This window comes from Coturnix japonica, chromosome 2 (assembly GCF_054131305.1).
Source record: "Coturnix japonica strain WE chromosome 2, WE-NBRP24, whole genome shotgun sequence".
Classification (NCBI taxonomy): Eukaryota; Metazoa; Chordata; class Aves; order Galliformes; family Phasianidae; genus Coturnix; species Coturnix japonica.
The window spans coordinates 50,686,075-50,710,763 of NC_140664.1; the positions used below are offsets into that span (position 1 = coordinate 50,686,075).

Genomic DNA, 24,689 nt, shown 5'->3' on the forward strand with positions numbered 1-24,689 from the left:
AAAAAATATGCAAAATACAAAGTATGGGTGAACTCCAGCTGATCTCACCTCTTCCTGAGTAGGATACAGAGCATTAAATAAGGCCTCTGTGATCCTCTTCCTCTTCTTCCTAGTGATACACATTCAGTTAGAAGCATAATGGAAGGAACTGCATCATGTATTACAATATAGTCCAAACTATTTAATTCCAGCATAGAAGAGATAACACTGATATAACTTTCTTGCCCACTAATATCAAAAATATCCAATAGACCTTTCCCAAAATACAGACTATAACATGCATAAGATTCACACTCTTGTAATGGTCTGGAGACACATCCAAAGAGCTCCTGCTCAGGGGCAAGAACAATGACAAATTACCAGCAAATTCCAGAAGCTTCGTATGATGTGAAGGGGAAATAAACATATTTATTTTTTTCTACTTTATATTTCCTTCCATTTGAAGCAGAGATTCTGGATCAGGCAACTACTACATATTTAGTGTACAGTAGATACAAAATGCTACAAGATGTAAGAAAACCTCAAGATGTCCTTTGTGCTTCTCTATGCACAAAATAGTAGCAGCCCAACCTAAGCTTATGCTAGTCACCTGCTAATAGTACAATAAGCATTTACCTGACTAAGGAACTTGAGTATGATTTTTTGTTTGTTTGTTTGTTATTGTAATGGGAAAATTAACTTCTTTTATAACCTGCTTAACTGATTAGTTTTTTCAAATTAAAAATTTTAGCAAGAAAATTAAATTTCCAAGCCTACATTTTTCTATAGCCTCTGATAAGAATAGAAGAGCCTTTAAAACCTTAATAGCTTCATGCTTCTATATCAAGCAAATTGATTGTTACTCACTTTTTGCGATAAGCAGTGGTGATGCAGAAAATGAGTAGGAAAACTAACAGTAAAACAGCAGCAGATGTTCCTCCAGCTATGTAGATAATAAACCATTTGTGATCCCAAGTTGCTAGAATATGATTGTAATAAATATTGTTAGAATTTTGTATAAAACATCATGAACTCCGCACGACAGACTAAGCTGAAAATCAATAATTATATAGACGCGTTATCCCATGGAATCTCGAGCTCAGTATTCAGATCTCACAACCATTACCTCATTTCCGAAGAGCCTTTGTTATGCTGAACTAGCTCTTACTAAAGCTGCAACTGAGATGATGGAAGGTGAGTAAACACAGCACATCAGTATGAAAAAACCAACAGAGATGTCTTGTGTATTCCTTTTCCTCTCGTTCCCTCCTGTGGTGAAAAAGCAGTCCAACAGCATTCATAAGTGACTCAATATACAGTCAATAAAAGCACTCTGATGACTTAAATGAATATCCTCGACACTGTAAAGATTTTCCCATATGATACGTGCATAATGAACATGCATTAATTCCATGAGTGACAAGCTATTTTCTCAGCCCCAGAAGGTTTTCAGTTCAATGCTTCACACTTTTATCAGTTTTTTTGACTCCAATTCAAAACAAAATCTGTTCATTTTTTAACAAAAATATTTCCACAAAAAATTCTCCTGTTGTGATCAATTTTAGATAGACCTGTACTGCACATAATTTGTTCAGGAAACTCACCCTATTTCTTCCAGTATTAACAAAAATGCTTTCTTTGAGAATCACAACTGAGATAGGAAGTTACATTTATTGTAGTTTGAGTTTTGCAAATGCATAGTTTTCCTCAGCATGAATCACTTCTTCAAATAAATCTACAGATCGACACGTAATAATGAGGGGGTCAAGATAAGCATGACTACGTCTCCAAGGTATGAATCAACATATTCTTGAAGTACTCAAGCTAATGGGGATGGAATCATTTTTTAAGTGAAAAAAGCTGGAGAAGCAGTAATAAGCTCAAAGTCACGTAGCAAGTCCACAGTTCTAGTCCTCAACATAGCTATTCATTTAAAATATGTATGTATTTTTATGTATTTTTACTCATCAGTTCGTGGTATCATTAAAAAAAGAAAAAAGAAAGAAAAAAACAAAACTATGTCAAACCACAGAACTTTAACTCAGCTTTTTGCAGCCCACCACAGTGTGCTATTTCCTGCTTCTGTTGCATGTCTGTGCTAGCTGTCTGCAGGCTTGAGAGTAAATAGCACAAAAAACAAGGAATCACAAATAGAAAGTAATAAACATGACGGTATACAGTGTATTTGTGACTAGTGGTAGCAGCAAATAACTTTGTCAGGTGGTTTTACCAACTTCTAATAATCTAGAACTTCTAGCAAACTCTAGCGAGCTTATGTGATAGCAATGTCTTAATGCAAACCTGAATCTGTCCAAATATGTACTGAAGAAATATTTCCTGCATATTCTTCAGTTTTTCAGCATATAGCAATAAAACAAAGTAAGGCATACAAAAATGTGAGGATGCTATGGGATGGAAAAAGAAGGGGAAGCCTGATGGTGGCTGCAGGTCCTCTCAGCACAGAGCTATGCTCTCTGTGACAGCTACAGGGCCCAAGGACCAACATGGAGCTGTCAGGGGAGGGCAGCTACACCAGAGGGTGATCAATCATGGAACAGACTTCAGCCCCAAGCTGCCCAAGTTCAAGGAGCATTTGGACAGCAATCTCAGATGCACGGTTTGTATTTTGGGTGGTTCTGCATGGTGCCAGGAGCAGGACTCAATGATCTTTGTGGGCTCCTTCCAACTTGGGATATTCTATGGTTGTATAATAAAAAGGGAAAACTCAGTATAAAGAAGTCATAGGGTGCTGTTTTGTATTACCTAATAAAAGACACCGAATATATCTTATGCATGAAAATTTGTTATGTGTATTTCAGATAAAAACTAGCAAGTTATTGGTGAGCGGTAACTACTTAGCTTAGCTCTCTTTAACGTTCTAGACAATGTAGAGAGAAAGAGAGCAGTTGAAGATGAAACCACAGCTCCCCTAAAAGAGTTTTAATTCTGGATAGACAAGAAAATTATATGCTTAATTCAAAGACAAATGAAAAAATTTGTGTCAGTATTGCTAATGACAGTAATCTCAGCAAACCAGCTGCTGAGCCATCACCAGTTGACTTTTCTCCCAGATCAAAAAGCTTCAGAGCTACCCACTGAAACCAGCTCAGGTATGCCTGTTTAGTATTAATATGCACATTGGAAAGGATAACAAAAAAGTACTGAATACAGAATGGTCTTATTCTTGGATTCCAATATTATTTTACTCAAAAGTAAAAGTAAAGAATACTCTTTCAAAACTGTACTCTGCTGACGGGATGTGACACAATAGAGAATGTTACCTGATTATGCAAACTAATGACTTCTGTATTATAACTACAAAATGTAGATACTCTACTTCCAGCATGTTTTCAATGGCTACACACTTGAAATGACAGAGTAGCGCATATGCATATGTCCAGCTTCAAGAAAAATTATTTTATTTATTCCAAGTGGTTGGCTACTTGCCAAAGAAAATATTCACCTGTGCCAATGAGTACTTATAGGAATAAAGAGAAAACACTCTGTAAGCAACAAAGAAATGTTAAGATTTTTGCTACTCTGTTCAAAACCTCGTGTTTATTTATCATCTAGAGTGGGTGAATTTGGATAGAATTCCAGACTTCAGCAGTGTCTCCATCCTGCAGTCCAACCCCTCCAGACTTCGTCTTTTATTTTCATGGCATTTCACCTTCAGTTTATCAGGTCAAGATAATAATCTCTGACTGAATGAGTTTGAGAACTGGGATTATCAGATGTCAGTTAAATTTGGATGAGAGAAGTAATTAGATATTTTTGGAAGCAATAACAACTCAAAAGACCTTTTGCCTTTTCTCATCTTAATAAGTAAACCTTTCATGAGGCAGTTGTTTTTGTTAACAATAAAAAATTTATTGTAATTACCAACTTTAACATAACATTCTAGGTTTTGAAGAAATATGTCACAGGCTTGTTATGTGTCTCTTTAGCTTGTGTTCTCATCATTGGCAATATTCTGATTTGAGTAAAATTCCTATTATTAGACAGTGTTTGCTCTCTCTCTTAGCTTTGTAGCCCTGGCATTTTCTCTCTCTCTTACAAGAATCTGAAACTTTTCTGTGCAGAGGCTTTAGTGCTCTGGTTTTGAGGACGAAGTACTGATGGGGCAGACATTTATTTGTCCTTACAAGTGATTTTAACTGCACTATGAATATCTTCATGTAGCTTGTCACATGCCTTGCTGATCCAGCATGTAATCTATGCAACTAGACATCGCTGAAATAATTTCTCCCACAAGTGAATGATAGAAATCCAGAGTGAATACATTAATGCTCAGAGAAAAGTGCTTCGTTGAGTAGAGACTCACAGACAGACTGATATGTTTCACTTATACAGGAAGAATTCATGTACAAAGAAGGTAGCTAATTTCACTCATACCTTGATTCTCCTCACCCACTACAACAGCATTATGTTTTGCCTATTTTCTGTGGCACAGAAGTACTGCTGCTTTCTCACAGCTTAGAAGGATTGTTTGATAACCTGCTGTGACTGGACAAGGGCTGCCTTGCTTTTCATTTCATCTGCCATTTTTTTCTAAATGCTAGATGTTCCTTACGCTGACCTGTTATCTTTGTGATTATTTGGTTCCTGTTCTCTCAAACTGAAGGCATCAGGGAGCAGTCCTCAAGGTGAAAAGGCTCCTTTATAACTAAAATACACTGGAGACAACTTAGCAGTGCTCTGAAACTGAAGCAGCTTGCTATCAACCATTTTAGGCATTAGTTGCTACACAAATTATGCACAGAGCTCAGTCATATAAAGCTTTTGTGTTTTACAGTAGTTTTCACATAAAATAGGAGGATTCAGAACTATAGTAAATTACAACCAAAAAAAAAAAAAAAAAAAAAAGTATGAATAAAGCCAAAACCAGCAAGAAAGAAAAAAATAGGTATAGACCTTCCTTACATCATCAACCCAAGTCTCACTACTAGAATCCAAATTCAATCCATCATACTCATGTGCAAATCACCAGTGTCCTCAATACCAGGGACAAGTCTCAGACTGCACAGAAGGTAGTCCCAGGGGCTGCCCAGCTGGCATTGGCTCTTTTGGCCTAGAAACTACTACAGAGCCTTACCCAGTCACCTGAAACAGCTGAGGTAGCATTTAAAAGACTATCCATAACACAGGTAAATCAGCAGGGAGAAATATGACTTCATTATGCCTTTTTACTTTCATCTCCTGCCAATACCAAAAGGTGCATTTGTGCTGCAAGCCTCTGCATTTGCACACATTGAGCTCAGATGTTAGCCCAATTCACTGACTGCAGCCAGAGAAAGGTGTTCAAAAGACTGTAAATTTTCATTTTGAAATTAAATCATTCCACAGGACTTCAGGATGAAATAACAGCTTTTTCATGTTTTCAATTACTTTCATGACTTCTCCCTTTCTTTTATATACCAATATACCAATATCTATTCATTTACCTAAACAAAGTGAATCTGCTTCTATCCTTCAGAAACTTGCTGAAAAGACTAGATCTACTCAAAGGGAAAAATATGGTAAATAAAAATTAAAAATGGATTCAGATGTGAAATCTGGTGACATGACCATATTGGCAGATTTTTCAGAAGCAGCAGAACAGTAAGGCTCATGAAGAAATTAATCTGAAGTCTCTTGAACATGTTACATAATTACGTAATTCTCAGCCTTCTGTTCCTGCAGCTGTTATTTGACAAATCCACACTAATTTACACATGTGTTACTTTGTGCTTTCTAGGTTTTAAGGTCAAAAACAGATTTGTAGAATTTCAGCTGGAAATTCTGTTACTGTTAAACAAAAATAACAATATTTGGTGGGGAAGAGTGGGTAATGATACTGAACAGATCCCATGGCCAAGTTTTCACTGATGTTGAAAAACATTAAATGAAGCATGCTGACTTCTACTGACACAACTGCAAGAGCAGTCAAGGTTTTTCCCACACCTAAATATCTGTTCTCCTAAATTCCTCTTCTTTTCTTCATAGGAATTTCATGTTATTTCTCCTTGCAATAATACTTTCACCTTCAGACAAGAAGCAAGCTTCCTTTTCTACCATGCAACCTCTCAGAATCTGTGGTTTTAGAATTATTACCATTTCTGCAGATAATCTCAAGTCACTATGTTACATCTCCTTTCCCACAAGTTTCTTCCCCTTCAGAAATTCTTAGAATCTTTAAAAACACAGCTTCTCTTAAAATAAACACAAAGATGTTTATTATTTTTCCTTCTACTATCTCTCAACCAAAACAGATTTCTTCCCATTACTATTCACAGCGCAACTATTCTGTCAGCTCCCAGACTCTATATTTCTGGATGTCTCTAGCACTGGCCAAGGTAAGATTTGCAGTACCCATGCAGAATTACACTAACAGAATAAAAACATTGGAATAGTTTGATATCAAATCCAAGCCTAGACTGTGGCTTAGCTGTAACGCTTAACTGAAGAAAATGAAGTGTCTGAACTGATAGAACATAACACAAAAATTAGTGCATCTAGTTTCTGTCATCACTCTTTCATTGAAGCTATACAAAAGCAGAGAACGCAACTTGGAGTGAAGGTCTTCACAGGGTCTATGGGAGCCAACAGCTGGCCTCTCTCTACTTTCCTCTTAGCATTTCTACATATCCCCATGGAACTATTAGTAATGCATTATGAAACAAATCTAAACATTAAAGGCAAACAATTGGAAATCTTCAATTCTTTTGGAATAAAAAGCAAAATAAAGCATGTTATAATGCAGAGTGTTTTAGAGGGAGACAATGAGCTGTTTTCTGAATCTCATTAAACTTCAACTCATTCAGTGGTCTCATACCTTTTTTTCTTCAACAGTAATGCATAACTACACTGGCATTAAAACCAGCTGTGATAAATAGAATTTGCTTCAAGTTCAAAAGAAGCAGGGAATCTAATGTCTTTCTTTTTGTTCTGTTTTGTTCTGAACAAGAAAGAATTTGCATAGGTAGGTCTTAAATTTGAGGCTCTTTGGCTACTCATTATTTGATTTAGTTTTGGTACAAGAAACACTTTGTTCGGAGCAAACAAAATATTTTCATTGCTCTACAATTTGTAAATGCTTGATTATATGAATACAGTCAATATTTTGAAAATTGAATGTTTAAAAATTTCAGAGGTGAGAGAAATTATTCGCCTGATGCTTCTTTTCATCACATTTTGTTCATTTTCATGGATTTTTGTGGTCAAGTGTTCAGAGTAAAACAGATCAACTTTTTCTTCCTGAGTTCATTCTCAGTACCTGTATCACAGATGAAGCATATTCTGAAGCTTTATACTGCATGCCACAGCTCTACATGCTGCCAAACAGATGTCTGCCAGCACTCATTTAATACCACCAACAAAGGCAGTACCAAAGACACCAGAGAGCTGACCTGAATGCTACAACAGGAGAAGAAGGGCTGGGGTGGTACAAGAACTCTGTTTTCAAAAGGCATTCTACATAGAAGAACTAAAACTGAACCCTTTTTACAGTCATAACAGAACATAGAACTAAAAGTGAGATTTAGCTCACAGTTTGAGCAATCCAATTTTATGTCTACTTATGGAGACCTAAGCTCCCATTATAATCAAACTGTGAAAATAGTCCCAGCAAAACCTGAAGAATTATTCAGCTCCCCCTACAGAAATTCCTTACTTGAACAAAGCACAATCCATTCTACAGATTCTACATTTACAACAGAAGTTTGCTCTTAGCTCCTGCTGGAAGACTGGTCTCTCACCTAGGACCAAGGTTCATGCCCTGCAGTGCACTGTGCTAATGGGGACCGCCCCATGTCTTCCGGAGAACACTGATCCCCCCTGCAAACTCTGCAGTCTCCTCTTTCAAAGAGTCTCTTTCCTATCATCAGATCAGCTTCTCACAAACAGATCTGAAGCCCTGTTATGACATTAGACAAGCTAAACCAGCTTCTTTCCATGGAAACCAGACTGATTGTTAACTCTGTCACCTTTCTCACACTGCTCATTTGAATGTGGCATTTGAATAAACTCTCATTTGTTACTGGAGTATTATTTATTACGGGTAAAGATGCTAATGCCTCAGAAGGTCCTGGAAACATTCATCACTACCTTCTTTACTTACCAACCACAGTGAAACACATCTCAAATGTTTTATTTCTTCCAGTAGCCACGCAGCGATATGTTGCAAAGTCAGAGGCTGTGACGTTTTGAATGACAATCGTGGAGCTTGCCCGACCAAAGCAATCCACCTGTGCACGATTTCTGAAATCAGAACCAAAGCTTCGCCCTCCTACTGAGGTACACAGGACAATGGTATCTGTCCCGCCTGCTTTAATCCTTTCCCACTTCACTTGCTGTACTGAACCTTCAATATCATAATGGCAAGTAAAAGTGACGCTTCCTCCTGGCTTGGCAAACACTGGATTATTTTGTCTCTCAGACATTTCAAAAGCATCTGCCAAAAAACAAACAAAAATGCAACACTCCATTAACATTTAAACACTCCTATGCTGTATGTATATACTGTATTGCTCTGTATGACAGCCAGGCTATTTGAAAGGAGACTTACAGATACAGTCAAGATTACAGACATATACAGATCATAGATGTATTTTATCTTAAATCATTTAGACAAAATTTCCTTTTTATGAGTTTCTGTTTTTACCAATAAAATTCACTGTTTACACATAAATAAATACTGAAAAAATCTGAAGCAAGTTTGTCATTGGTTCTGGTATTCAGAGACTCAATGGCCATTTGGCTTCTAGAGACACCTTTGTAATGCATGTTTTTCAAAGTTAGAATGAGCACTGTCATCTTTTTGAAGACTTTGCGTGAATAAGATTAATGATCCGAATCTTTTTGTACACTGTAAAAGGACTGATCTTTCCAACAGTATTCTGTATTTTATCATATGAGATTCTGTATTTTATTATATGTCTTCATGTCAGAAAATATCAGTAGTATATATTTGCCTGCTTTCGTCTATGTAAGATAACAACTGAAATCCATGAAGGAGAATTAAGAAAACTGGATAGCAAAAATGATATTCATTAATATGAATTTAGAGCCAGATTCATGGGATTGGATGGTTGCAGATCCTGCTTGGTATAATATTTATTATAAATCTAGTAGAAAAAAGGCTGATAAATTATATTAATTGGAATGCTGGTAGCATCAAAGATGTCAAAATTACATGTGCTGGAGAAATCACCAATACGGAGTGACCTACCTCAGCCTCTAAGCTAGCTGCAAAAAATAACAGGATTTCACATAGACAATCATGCCACCCTAAATCTAAGCATAAGTGATTCCATTCATGTTGGCAGGATGAAAGTTTCACTGTGGCAGCCTGACTTCTGACACTTGCCTGGTCTCCATGAAACAATGAAAAATAGGAATGAAAATGTCCAGCCTGCGTTTTTTAATAATTTATCAATGGAACACAGAACAGAAAAATTACATTCCTCCTGTCTTAGGCAACTAGAAGTAAGATTGAAATACTGAAATGCTGAAATAGAAAAGGAACCATGTCTAATGAGTTTACCTAAAAAAATGAATAAAGAACCTGAAGATCCACGCAGACTGCACTGAAGGAGATGATAGAAAGTTAATGATAGACAAGGACAGAAAAGGAAGAAATTCATTAGACCAAAAAGAAGATATAACTCAGGCTGAGAGATCTGGGGCTGTTCAGCCTGGAGAAGGTTCTGGGGAGAACTGACAGCTGCCCTAAAGGGGGGCAGTAAGAAGGAAAGGAACTGATGCTTTAGCAGGGTCTGCTGTGACAGGACAAGGGGAAATGGTTTCAAACTAAAAGAGGCAAGGTTTAGAGTAGATATAAAGAAGTAGTGTTGTACAGTGAGGGTGATAAGGCACTGGAATATGCTGCCCAGGGATGTGGCGAATGTCCCATGCCTGAAGATACTCAAGGCCAGATTGGATCAGATCCTGTGCAACCTGATCAAGCTGTGGGTGTCACTGTTCATTGCAATAAAGTTGGACTAGATGGCCTTTAAAGTCTCTTCCAACTCAAACAATTCTAAGAATTTACTTAGAGAATTTTTATTCATATATGGCTAATTGACTACTATGATGGTACTTGACACTTAAAAATATGTTCCTCAAGCCACTACACTAGCAAAAGAAATTTTATTTTATTCTGATTTTTTAAAGAGAGGGTAGATTCTGATTACGTTGGGAGTAATTAGTAAGTGAAAAGTAAATGATTATTACGTGAAAAGAGAACTGATATCAAATCTCTCCTCTGACGATCATATTCTAGCAGGTCAGGTCCTTTCCTCCTATCCCGCTTTACTGACTTCCAATAACTGCCTGCTTAACAAATAACACACGTTCTTTTTTGAGAAGTTTTGTGTTCTTCACTGTACCTTTATACTTCTAATGAGCAAGCCCTACTACTTATTTCCTGGGAGCCCCCATGCATCCTCATCTGCTCCTGTATGTGTGCTTGCTGTCCTACTCTTTTCCTGCCAATGCCACCCCAACACCCACGTGCTTCTCATATCTAAACATACTTATTAGAGAAACTATGATGTATATCTGTGATTATACACCTCCCTCCTTCCAGAGGAATTCCACCTGATCCAAAAAGGCAACAGCAAGGACTAAATAAAAATGGCCTTGTTCCCCACTGCCCTGCTGTATATTTGCTAGAAGAATACATATTACACATATGGTAAACTGTGAAGAGCTCGAATCAAGAAATCATGAAAATCACAATAATGAAAATCTGTTCTTTTAATTCATTAGCTAACTGCGTTATATTTGTAAAACAATATATCACAGCTTCCTAATAATGTGTAATACTGCTATATACTATGTGTTCTGCAGCCTGTACATTACAAAGCTGATGCTGGCTTGTAACTTCCGTGAAAATATTCCAGGATACAAATCTTAATATGTTTGTAGAATTTTTTGGATTTAAATATAATAAATACAATGCTAATAATCACAGAATCCTAAAATCATGTCATCTAGTCCAACTATCAGCTCAGGTTTCTTGAACACCTCCAGGGACCATGACTCCACTGCTTCCCTGGGCAGCCTGTACCACTGCCTCACTGATCTTTCTGAGAAGAGATATTTTCCTGATATCCAACCTAAACCTTCCATTGGTGCAACTTGAGGCCATTATCTCTTGCCCTGTTAAAAGTCAGGAGAACGATGTAGGAACAGCCAAACTAAAATAGGAACATATTTATATTCTCAGTCACTATATACTCTATCACAGTTATTTTCACAGACATTATGATAGATTTTAATTCTTTGCTTTGTATGCATATTTTGCTCAACTGTATTAAGCATTGTTTAGGTATTTGCACTTCTGATGAAAGATATAAATCACTTCCATCCTTACAGTATGGTCCTGTGCAAAACCTGATTATGTATTCACAAGCAGTGGAGACTGCCTATATATTTCTAATTCAGTTTTCCAAGTACACTGAAATGTTTTAGGCTTTTGTTTTAAACAATGGTCCCATTTTTATTTTGACATCCACATTAGAACTGTTCTTTCATCTTCCTTCTCTGCTTAAGCACTTGCTTTATTTAGCATCTTTCTGAACACAGTTTCTTTGCTTTCGGCCTGATATGCGTGGGATGAGCACCAGCACCTCCTGTTCTGAGAAATATTTCTATGGAAAAAAGGTACACCCGCACAACTTCACCCCCACATGCACACAACTCGAAGTGTCACACCATGTCAACATTTCAGAAATGCTTTAAAAATGTACTATTGCTTCTGATAAAAAGACTTTCACTGCCCTCTGCTCATTCTGGCCAAAGCTGCTGCTGTCCGCTCTGCCTCCACTGCAGTCCTGTCAGTGCTCCTCCTGAAGAGAAAGCAGTAGGCGGTGACAGCACTCGAGGGAGCCACATTTTTCTTTGCTTAGTAAAATATAAGGGCTCCATGTTTGAAACCGTCCTTGTATCTTTTTTGGCATAATGCTATCTCACCAAACTTTTGCAACTACATGTATTTCCAGTTGGTTCAAGTCCATTAGACATATAGAGAAAAAAGAATAAGCACTCATTTTAAAAAAAAACAAAACAAAACAAACAAAAAAAAAACAACACATAATCTTTCAATATATTTCTGGAAAGTAAATATTAGATACATTGAGGCGTGAATGAGTGCAAACCAACTTCTTAGGATTTAAAGGATTTAGCAACTGAAATGCAATTCAGCAGCAGAGAATCGATGAAGTTAAGAATTTCCACTTAGGAGGGAAAATAAAATAATTCTGGTTGGTTTTTTTGTGTTTTTTTTTTCCTTGCTACAGAGCACTAAAAGTCAAAATAAATGTTAGGTAAAATTTTGTTCCCCATTCTCTTGGCTAGATATTTTCAGACGTTCTATTTTTTATTCATGTCCTATTCACTTCTGCTTGTTTGGTTTTTCATTTGTTTGTTTCATTCATTTGATCTCGGAAATGATTAGCTCATTGTGATTCATAACTGGAGAGTTACTTAGATACTTAGATTTGTTTTCAGCTAGATCATTTATTTTTAAAGTCAGTATCTGTGACATTTTAATTACAGTTAATCATGAGTTTCACCTGACTCATATCTCTAATCTTACATCAGCCTCCAGAGCTTTACTCTGGACTACAAAAATACCAATGCTGTGCGTTCTCAGGAGATTCACGTTGGATATCTGGAAAAGGTTCTTCTCCAAAGGGTGGTCAGGCACTGGAACAGGCTCCCCAGGACAATGGGCACAGCAGCAAGCTGTGTTCAAGAAGCATTTGGACAGCTCTCTCAGACATACTGTCTGATTTTTGGATTGTCCTGCATATAACCAGAAGTTGGACTTGATGATCCTTGTGGGTCCCTTCCAACTCAAGATATTCTATGATTCCTTCTGGTTTAAACTATTAACAAAGAAAATAATATTCATACTTCAACATTATTACTGTGACTTCAGAAAGACAAAATTTCAGTGCATTAAATAAAATGCACTGAAAGAAATATTTCTATGGCTTCACATGTTTCTGCTTCTCTGCTGAAGCATGAAGTTTAAACAGAGACTAAGGTCTACCAGCACTACAGTTATATTGCTAACATCAGTCACTGCTGACCAGTGCACACGATGATGAGAAACAAACACGGTAATACATGTCATATCTTCAGCCATCCCAGAACTCGGATGTTTTCCATGTACTTCTCTGATCTCTGGGTCAGGACAAGCTCATACTGCTGCTAACAGAGCCATCTTTAAAGCCTCTACCCATAGGAAGTACTAATTTTACTAGAAACAACAAATGAGAGTTTCCAAAACTGCAAAGCTAACTTAGCTCCATCACAGAGACAAGTTCCCAGGTTTGCTGAAGCGTTGTGTACACTGTTGCTTTCCACTGCTTATAATAAGGAGCAACAAACTAAACTGTAGATGAAAGGCGGTCTCAAAATTTTATGAAGATGAACTTTCTCCAGGGCTTTTTTGCCTTCAGGAAAATCAACTTTTAGATGAAAAAATACTTCAAAGCTGACCCCTTCACCCTTCCTCAATATTCTTCATTTGATTGCTTTTATCTCCCAAACATCTTGTGTGCATGTGCCACATAATTCTATTGAGACCCTAAAAAACAGACTTTTTTAAAAATGAAAAAGGAAAATTGGGATATTTGGCTACTATCTAAGCTGAAGCAGTAAAGATCTTGATTTCTTATGAGTTACTGGCTCAAGTTCTACAATCAGACTAAAAATCAGCACTAGTACCATGTTTGAAAAGGTTGTATTTTTGTTACAGAAAGTATTTAGATCGTAAGAGCTAAATGTATTAATACTCTTATACATTTACAATGTCATTTTAAATTATATTACAACAATCTGATGAATATGTCTGTGCCAGTTATTAATTATCTGTGAGTTTATAGACACTCAGCACCCAATTTGAAATCATCTCCAACTCAAGTTTGTTTGCGCATACTGCTCAACCCCTTGCTATTTCACTCAGTCTTTAAAACTTTAGTTACATGGGGTACAAGGAAAGGAAGAAGCTAGGGAGAGTATGGTGCTATTAAGAATAAGAAAATATCAGCTATTCAAGTACAAACATTTCTGAGCCAGAAGAATTTGACTGTTAGGAAATAAGTTATCCAAGAAGAATAGAAAATGCATTATGCCAGGGTTTGCCTGCAGGAGAATCTGAAAGGTGTAAGAGGTCAGAATTTCAGATTTTCTCTCTCTCCAGGAACTTAATCAGTACAGAATAAAGGGAATTTACTCAGAATCTGGAGTCCAAGGAATGTCTAGGAATGACAGAGGATACTGTCCTCAGCCTTCACTTTTTGTTTATGATTTTATCACAGTGATGAAAACAAATGCTACACTGGGAAAATGCGCATCACATCATAAGTACATGCGTGTGTGCACATATGCCTGTGTACAGGTTTGTGCCTCATTACTTACATCTTATCAGAGAAACACAGAATCACAGAATATCCCAAGTAGGTAGAGACACCCAAGGATCACCAAACCCAATTCCTGGCTCCATACAGGACCACCTAGAATCAAACCCTACTACTACGATTGCTGTCCAAACACTCCTTAAACTCCGGCCCTAGGAGCCATGCCATCAGCCCTGTGCAGCCCATTCCATGCCCACCGCCCTCTGGTGCAGACCCTTTCCCTCACCTCCAGCTGCCCCATGGCACAGCTCCATGCCGTTCCCTCGGGCCCTGTCGCTGTCACACAGAGCAGAGCTCAGCACTGCCCCTCCACTCCCTGTGAGGAGCTGTAGCCGCCATCAGGCCTCCATCAGCTCCTCTGCTCTGCGCTGAACAATTCCAGGGATTTCAGCCTCTCCTTGTATGTCTTGTCCTCCAGACCCTTCACCGTATTTGCAGCCCTCTTTTGGAAGCTTTCTAATAGTTGTATGTCGTTCTTATTTTGTGGAGCCCAAGTCTGCACACCACACACTAGGTGAGGCCACACATCAGGGAGTGGAGTGGGACAATCCCTCCCCTTGCTGGGCCTGATGCACCCCAGGGTGTGGCTGGCTCTTTAGGCTGTCAGCGTAGAACACAGTACATCACAATTAAAGCCACACAGGATAAAAAAGGCAGGGGAGAGGGGAAGGCAAAGAGTGTGAATGGTAAAACTAGCTCCTAAGGACAAATATTTCTCAGGAGGGAAAGCCAATGCTGAAAAAACAGTGGACAGTGTATACAATACCCATACTGCCCAGCCCCACAAATGTTGTAATGCCTGGGAGTGCAACATGAAGATGCATTTTATTTATTTATTTATTTGCCCTGCATCTCAGAACATATTTATTATTTTAATGGTTTGTTTTACGAACTGAATTTATATTGTAGAAATATTTCGCAGTAAGTTTGCTACGCATTTTGGAACCAGGTAGGAAAGTAAAAGAAATCAATATATCATCAACATTCTATGCTGCTTATTTCCTCTCCATTTCTTTTTGTCTTGATTGAATTATAAATTATATTGTCTGTCAGACAGACCAGCTGAAAGAAAAGTTCATTATTAGAAATATAAACAGTAGAAACACTATCTACTTCTTGGGAAAAATGTGGGATGAGAAAACTATATGAATCTGTAATTCCTTTCACCTTATCACATACCTCTGTTCATTTCATAACCTAACACATATTTTTTCCAAAGGAAACATTATCTGTCTTAGATAATGATGTATCTCCTTAACTTCAAATATATTAAAGTTGTCAATATGCACTTTCCATTTTCCCCTACTACTGCACACACTGATGATTTGGAAACACAGTTAGCTCAAATGTCATACATATTAGTTAAAGTTTGATTAAAAAAAAAAAAAAAAAAAAAAAAAGTAATAAAACATCTGAATCCAGATCTGGTGTCACAGCAGGAAAGGTTGAAACTAGAAATAATGTGCTAATTAAGTTGAAATTCACCACGGTTACTGCAGTGGCATAGAATTAGGGATTAGTAGCTGAGAAGAGTATTTTTATCGTATGAAGTCAAGGAAATACATGCAAAATAAATAAATAAATAAATAGCCATGTAAGTAAATAAATAAATAAAATAAATTAGAATTGAATTCACTTGATTCAATTCCAAGTTAGTTTTTAGTTTCCTAACTTCATTCCTGCATGTTTCATGCAGGACTTCTAGGATTCGCAGTCAATTTCCTTCTTGCCTTGATGGACCATTGGAAGAAGTTAACCTTCAAAATCAGCAGGCTCTCTCATAGCTTGTTTTTCTTCATCATCCATAGGATTTTTCTAAGCAGATAGCTGAAAAGGCCAAAGTCTAGTCTTCTGAAGCCCAGAAGATCTTGCTTTTTCATTTTTATCACCTTCTAATGGGATTCTGAACTCCAACATTGCATGGTCACTGCAGGCAAGGTTGTCCCTGACTTTCAAATTCCAATGTTCTTCCTTTTTTCTAAGTTTAAGGTTTAAAGTAGTGCATCCTCATCACCTACTTAATCATCTGTGTGAGGAATTTATCACTACTACACTCCAGAAACCTCCACAAATTTTTGTGCTCTGCTATGCTGCTCCACACAGGTAGTTTAATTCTTCGACAAGGATCAGAGCTTCTTCCTGTACCCTGAAGAAGGCCTCATCTACTTCTTCCTTGCAAGGACACTGATAGCAGACATCGGTAGCAGACACTCATCACAGTGTAACCCACATAGGTCTGCCTACTAATTCTGGCCCACAGATTCTTAGGTGGTTTGTCATCCACTAATAGAGTTTCCTGCATTTCCACTGCTTTCTTGCAGTAGAAGAAACTCTTAGGGATTGGACTCGATGATCTCCGGAGGTCCCTTCCAACCCCTATGATTCTGTGAAAAGGCAATATAGAATTGCAGAATCACAGAATTGGAATTTTGGCTGAAAAAGCTCTAGAGATCATCTAGTCCAACCCCACTGCCAAAGCAGGCTCCCTTATAAATATCCCTTGGATATTTATACGTTGATCAGATCCCCTCTCAGTTGTCTTTCCTCAAGGCTGAACAGCCCCAGTTTGCTCGGCCTTTCCTCATAAGAGAGATGCTCCAGGCCCTTCTCTCCAGTTTTGAGACTGCCCAGCCTGATGGGAAAGGTGAATTTTCCCCACTTGCCCATCTGAATACTGCTTCTTCCTAACATTTCATGACCCTCCAAAAGAGTCCTTGATGATAAAACTCAACAAAGAGCAAACAGCAGCAAGAGGTGAACAGCTCAAAAGTGAGACTCATCTCCAAATTATCATACATCAGTTAATAACTGTAGTATCCACTGAACACACAAAGTGTGTTCATTAAGAAATGCTGAGATAGAATATATAAACCAGCTCTTCAAAATTATCTTAAGCTGGCAAACAACACTACTTTTCATAGATGTTTTTTTTCCTTAACACTGCACATTCTGGTACAAACATAGAAACTAAGAGTACTTACTAGTATTTTCCTTCTTAAAAACTAACAAGAATTATTTAAAAAAAATAATAATAATAAAACAGCAACAAAAACATACACACACAAAACCAGAAAAAACAGGACTGAATAAAAGCAGCTGCATGTTGTAATTGACTGCTAGCCAAATAGAACAAAAATCACATTTTCTGTTTCTTGAAGATAATTTTTCTCAAGTATATAAACCACATACATAGGCAAGATAAAGGACAAAATATTCAGCTTTATTCAGTAATGCTGAGGCCTTAGCAGGAACATTTTAGCTGATTATTTTGCGAATGTAATATATAAATTGGAGACAATTCTGATGAATATAAGAACGGTGAAATTCAGAAGAATGAACTAAGAAGGAAAGTTAACTATTTTCGTTTAGAACAGACAAATGAAGTCTGACAATATGGGAGCCTTCTATTTTTCAAAGGGAAGTACTAAAATGAATAAGATCCATATTAAACAAGAGGTATCTGGGTTAGATATAATGGGGAAAAAAAATCTTATTCCAAGGCTGGTTAAACACTACAATAGCTATGCAAAACATATTATGCATAAATTTCCAATATGGGAATTTGTTATGGAAGTTGCTTACACTTTCTTGGAATAGAGATGGTTGAGTTTGTCAAGTCTTTTCCGACCTGATTTTTCCACTTTCCTGTAATTTGTTTTAATCTAAGATTTTCCTCCAAAAATGAAGCTTTTCCTTCTGCTCTGCTCCAAACAGGCTTTATTTTCTTTCTTTCTTTCTTTTTTTTCCCCCTAGCCATTTTTACTGAAGGGAAATCCAATCTTCAGTTCAGCACAGAAGTTAAAAAGAAAGAAAAGCAATGTTTAACAGGTCAATAACCACAGCATAGGTATGAATAAGGCAGTTGCTTCTTGGCTGCATGCTCTTGCTTTTTAATAAGGTTCTGACCATGTGGTTGACACTGTGTAAAATACAGAGATAGCCCTTGCTCTGGGGAGCTCAGAGTCTGAGAGCTGAGGAATGAAGATCCCTCAGGGCTAGTTCTTGTTTCTATGTCCTTTAAAGGGATGATAATGTTTCACTGTAGACCTATGAATCACAATCTAAATTGAGACAGAGATAAATAGAAAGCAAGCTATTTCAGGTGAATAGGGACTTGGAAAAAAAAAAAAAAAAGTCTATACATTGTACTGCTTTCGGCAGGCAGAAGAACATTAATAAAGAAGTAAGGGCTGAGTGGCATGGGTATCATCATACTAGCTAAGAATAGAAAAGCTCTCTCTCAGCTATCATAGAGGAGGTTGATCACTCTATTTAAAGTATGGGAGTACTTTATGGTACCGCTGGCATTTAAATACTCTATTGATGAACTTCCATTCTTATTCAAAGTTGCTAGCAAGACACAGCCCCTGAACAAACGATCAATTGTCAGTGACTACAGAGCCAAAAAGTTATGAATTAAAATAAAAACAATAAAATAAAACAATTTCAAATAGTTTAAGAGTAAAAAAATTATGCAGCTATGCATAATTCATGTTAGATGATGTAAAAGTTACTGAGACTGTCAAAATAATATTTTCCATTAATATATAGCATGGCTTTTTAAAGTCATAAATTACTAGTAATTACTATTTATTTGAAAACAAGCTACAGTGAAAAGTCCCGTTCAAATATAAGTATCTCTTGTACTGATAACTGAAGAGCAAAGAACCAAAGGATTTAAGACACGTCTGGCAAAGGACCACATAAACAAACGGATCAATGTCCCAGCTGGGGGACATTGGAAATGTTTTCTCTCCCTGAAAACATTTTAGAGAAGGAAAAAAAAAAAGGGGGAGGGAGAAGAGGAGAGGATTGCAGAATTCCTTCTGCCTCTCTGCTACAGTTAGGTACACAAATGGTGATTGACAATATTTTTCTTTGTTCTTTTATCTAAAAGTAAAATTACAAATATATATATATACACACACACATATATATACTCCTATATATACACATATATAAAATAAATCTGCATTTTAAATGCTTTCCCTTTTGGTTAGTAAACATTTGAAATGTAATATTTTGGAACTCAACAATTCCTATGTGATATATCCAACTCTAATGGTTCTTCAATTAGCAGTGACTTTATTCTCTGCTCCTTGCATTTTATATGGTACCTAAAATCAGTCTTCAGTCATGCACATATAAGAACTGTATGTAAGGAACTAAAGATTGTCCTTAAACTCTTCCTTAAGGTGAAATAAGTAAGTAGTGACTAATCCAACAAAATCTTTTCATTAAAACAAAAATGTACAAGGAGTTTTCACAGAGAGTATGGGTTCTGTTGGTTTAGCACAGGATGTGACTCATAAAATCTAGGAATATTAAGAAAAAAAAAAGTGCTCTTGAATTCTCTTCCAAAAACTGCTGCATGTACATTCACATTACAAGATGAAAGAAGCAATAGATTTACACAGCTGGCAGATATCTTCTCATGGGATAAATAGGCAATTATTTTCCAAAGTATTGATGTAAACGTAATAAAATAAAATAAAATAAAAAGTAGTGATGGCAGAAAACCACCTCAAGTTCTCTGCAATTATGTTCCAGAACATCAGCACTGCACAGGCTTGTCAATGTATCCTGTAGTTATGTAAGATGTGAAGTAGTTATGCCGCAACTGTTATTGCTTTACTGTCTGTGTCTCTGAATAACTACCAATAGAGTAAGCATGAGTAACATTTTGGAGCCTGGGAGAGCTCCTTCTCATATTTCATAGATATCCTAGAAATCTTAGACAAAATAAGGAAAAAAAAAAGAGCAATGTATGTCCTAATATTTTTATTACATCTTCTGAAACAGCCCCAGGACCAATCTGTGTTGCTTGCTTTCACTGGTCTGTGCCACAGATTCTGCACTGACATACTTATTTAAGTAATTTAGCAGGAATATCTGTGTTCCATAGAGTAATAGGTAAGTACAGATAAAATGTGAAACTTCTAAATGCCTGGGTAGCACAAAATATATTATAATCCAGGTTTCAGTTTTGGTTAACATAGACACCTTATTAATATCAGTTTAAATTCACCTGTATGAATATACCAAAGAAAGCTTACATTTCATTTTGAACGTTGTGCTCACAATGTTGCATCCTTCTAAAGGCTCCAATTTTAAAGCTTAATCAACCAATCTTTAAAGGTAAAACCATAAATTGCAAAGCATCAGGCATAATGCAATTCTCTAATTGAATTAATAAATTTACTCCATTAAAGATTTGTTGGTTTACTTTTGTAAACAAAAGAAATGGATTTTACAGTGAGATGCACATTTTTCTTGGTAATAAAAGCAAATTAGTGTTCTTCTAAAAAACTATACTTACTGTGAATCAATAAATAAACCAAAAGCCAAAGCAGGCAGTATAATTCAAAAGCAGTTTTAATAACCTATAAAATGATTTTTTTTCTGGTATTTTGGACAGATTTATTTATGACAAAGAATACAAAATTCCTTTAGAAGTGCCTCATTTTCCAGGACTTTAACTATCTAACAGTGTTCATTCATCCTACAGAGACAGTCCTATTCCTGTTGAAAGGATAAGACTAACACTTAGCTCTCACCCTGGTGAAGAAAAAAAAATTTCAAAGCAAACACCAATGTCCTAATTTTACCAGCTGATAAATGAGAAGAAAAATTGTACATATGCTGTCACCAACAAGCTGGCTGCCTGGAAGTAGAACTGAAGTTTACTGTTGATTTAATCAAAGCAAGGTGTCATCCCGGGAATATAAGATATTTATTACTGATGAATGCATTTATTAAAGGGTAGATAAAGCCAGACAAATAACAGTTCTTCTATAACCACTACATTTAAAAATGCTTTCTCCAAGATCTGTTTTTAATATCACATTTAATTTGCAGAGTAGATTGAAGCTGTAGTGTTTCATGCTTACTGTTGATACATTTCCTTTTCTCCATATCAGTGGGTACAAAGATCTTGTTTACGACCATTTACTGGGAGCTGAGCTAAATTGATTTTTCCTGTTCTGAGAAACCTTGATTCTTTAAATGGGAAAAGATTAACTTCTATTCAACATTATTATCTTTCTTTGTAGTAGGATTAAATATATATATTGGAAATATGAATGTTTTAGTTTTGTGGTTTAAAATGCCCAAATCAAGAGAGGTATCCTAAATAGTGAATGTTGTATCCAACATTATCGTTTAAAAAAAATCTAACTCCAATGAATGATAATTTTTTTGTTAGGTTTACAGTGTGCTGAAATCTGTAAGTAGATCACCTAATATAAGTCTTGGACTGACAGACCCAGAAACCCAAGGAAACTCACTACCTAACTAACTACAAAGTCAGATACAAATAGCTTAGGTCAGCACTGTTTTACACAAACAAAAAGGACTAAATGAGCTAGCAGAGCTCTACTGCATCTAACTTATTTTCTATTAAATCAACTCACTGTCAGAACTCTGGTTAAGTAGAGCACAGAAGAGATAGAGTTTGCCTACTTTTTGCAAATAACAACCTGAATCTCCAGATCTTGGGTTATTTTAATGCAACTAAAAAAAAATGCTTCTAAGGCCTAGAGTTAAATTAACATTGAACAGACCAGCAGAGAAACCTAGAGGTACTATTTCCAAAAGTTATTCCTTTACATAATAAAGTAATAAAGTAGATGCTAGGCTGAAGAAAGCAATCAGAGAAGCTACTCAAGGAATCATAGCTGAGGAGCTCTGATCTGAACTGCAAGCCTACCCTGAGGGACCTCCTTAACTCTTCCACCAGACGGACATTTCCTCTCCATGCAAATGATTGAATTGTATGAGTATGCGAGTGGACTACAAAGGCAGAAATAATTTCAGTTTTGAAATAACTTATGTAAGTAGAATTATATTTCTACTTTCTGTCTATTATATATAGACAGCCCAAAAATTTGTCTGGCTTAGTTTCTGTTTTGATAAGCAGCCGTGCAGATAGGAAAGTAGAAATGGATCCCTATCCCATTTCCATTACCAAAATTATTATTAAAAATCAAGATTCAGAAGTCTAAAATGGTGCAGGCAAGAACAACATAGCTTGAAATTATTTAAGTTACATATCTACTACAATATCAGCTCAGCCATTTATTTGTAACAGAAATAACAGAAGTTTAGAGAAAATAAACTTGAAAGTAAGACTCAGAGGGATCAGGCTAGGAATTATTTTTAATTTTTCTGGTCTTTCAGACTAAGAAACAGAACTAAACTTCTCCTTCAACTCATTCTCTCCTAAGTGCGAAATACAATAAAACACTGAATGAGGTCTATTTCCATTTCGGATGATGAGAAAGAGATTCTCTTTACATTCACTGTATCAAACCAATAAACCAATAATGAAAAACAGTTGTCTTCTGAAGGCTGTTCTATCATTTGTATGTAACAAACTTCTAAGGACTAAATGACCACAGTCCAGCTCCTGTCATCAAGGAATTGTTATAACTTGCACCAGTGTTGTGAGTTGACCAATACCAAATGGGCATGCATGGAAAAATACTTGGAAAGGTTTTTTTCTCCCCTTTCTCACTCAGAATTGGACAGGAAATCAAATCAGATGAGTCAGGTAAGTAGAGAGAGCTTCAGGAAAGTATATGAGCAGCTGCACAGAAAGTACATAGGTATAAGTGAATCTGATCTTATTCTTTCCTTCCTCCTTTTTTCCATCTCCAAGCAGGTTTCTTTCAAATAAAAGCTTGTTCTTCTTTGTTTAAATTTCTCTACTTTCCTCTTCTTTTTTATTTTTTTATTTTTTTTTTTCTTTCTGCTGCCACACTATTCCTAAATGTGTTTTCATGTCTGGTTGTTGCTGTTGCTGTTGTTACTGTTGCTGTTTTGGCTGCTTGTTTGTTTTTCTTTCATATTTTGGGGTTTTTTTGTTGTTGTTTTTTGGTGTGGTTTTTTCTTAGTTTTGAGACCAATAGCACCCTCACTATAAAGCATAGCAATAAAAATCCATTACCCTCCATGGGCAGTTATAAGGTTTAATTTAATTCTCCAAAGAGATCCTACTGGCTATAGAAATGCTGCTCCAATGGAAATACCACTTTTGAAATGATCACTGCTATCTAAAGTCTGGCATGTGACACATTAGTACTGTGACACACATCTGTCTCCTTCAGTTCCACTCCTTTTTTCCTACTTCTCTTAAAATAATCCTAGGTGAAAGCAACATAATTCTTTTCTGTTGTGTTTGTACTTTCACCTAAATTACTCCATTTATATGTGCAGTATAACTGGATAATTTCAGAGCCAGATACTCCCAAAATCTGCATACATTTCTGTTTCATTTATATCAGAAGTTTTAAAAAAGTGATTAGAAATTTCCTTACCTGGATGAATAACTTCTATTACCTTCTCGGAGACTCCATCTGGGTAAGTTACAATGGAGCAAAAGTAAAGACCAACATCTTCCAAAGTGCTCTTGTTGAAGGATAAGGATTGGTCTTCCCTGGAAGTATTTTCAAAATATATTCTTCCTCTGTACTTATCTTCAATATGTACACCATAGGTAGGATGCAAGACAGCAACATTTTCTTTATGACTTCCATGTTGTTTCATCCAGGATGTCTGTATTATCACAGCTTTTTTCGGATATGTGCATTCCAGTTTCATCTTCTCTGAAAACTTTATAGTTGAATCCACAAACCTTCCTTCCACGCTGGCTAAAACTGAGAAAGACATCCAGTTTTATTATAAACATTACTGGAAATTTAAATTGTAGCAAAACTGAGAAATGACATTAACAGCATCAGAAGTAAAATTTTGAAGAAAACATTCATTAAAAATAACTGCTACCCCCAGATATTGTAACTATTTCTAATGTACAAATATGACTGGAGAGTTAACATTACTCTGAAGCACACAGTGACACACTTGTGAGTTGTTACCATATCTGTAATTACGTAAGAAGAGGAAAGAAATACGATAGCTAGGAATAGGAAAGGGATCTTACTTCTACAAAGTTGGAGAACAGCAACAAGGAACGCTGTGTGGTCCATCTCAAAGAACACTGAAATCAGTGACTGGCGCAATGTGGTTTTGTGCAGCCTCTGCACACCACGTGCTGTTCTCAGGGGGAAGGTTTTACTTTTGAAACATGAAAAACATCACAAGCTTTTTACTTTCACATTCTAAAAATTGCATTGAAGAGACACTGAATTCACATCTAAAACTATCTCAGGGAAAAGTTTTGCACTACTATTAAACCTCCAGCCATATGGTAACTGGGTCTTCAGGTATCTTCAGGGATCTTCAGGTTTCATCAGAACAAGCCAATAGAATTCTTCTGTGCCATTTACCCCAAGTCAACAT

General features: G+C 36.5%; 1 protein-coding gene across 2 annotated transcripts in view; it reads right to left on the reverse strand.

Annotated features, from left to right (window-relative positions):
• CD226 (CD226 molecule) overlaps nt 1-24,463 on the reverse strand; it is a 37,326-nt gene extending 12,863 nt beyond the window's left edge. Inside the window, exons 1-6 of one of the 2 annotated variants that reach the window (XR_014942633.1) lie at nt 24,331-24,463; nt 23,708-24,046; nt 8,078-8,410; nt 1,106-1,248; nt 847-958; nt 49-109 (exon numbers count right to left, since the gene is read on the reverse strand). Coding sequence is in view for 1 of the 2 variants with exons in the window: in XM_015855137.3 (XP_015710623.2) it covers nt 49-109; nt 847-958; nt 8,078-8,410; nt 23,708-24,046; nt 24,331-24,376 (891 nt within the window). In the remaining variant the exon portion in view is untranslated. The remainder of the gene's footprint in view (nt 1-48; nt 110-846; nt 959-1,105; nt 1,249-8,077; nt 8,411-23,707; nt 24,047-24,330) is intronic. The other variant, XM_015855137.3, reaches the window with a different exon arrangement.
• Between the last annotated feature and the right edge of the window lie 226 nt (nt 24,464-24,689).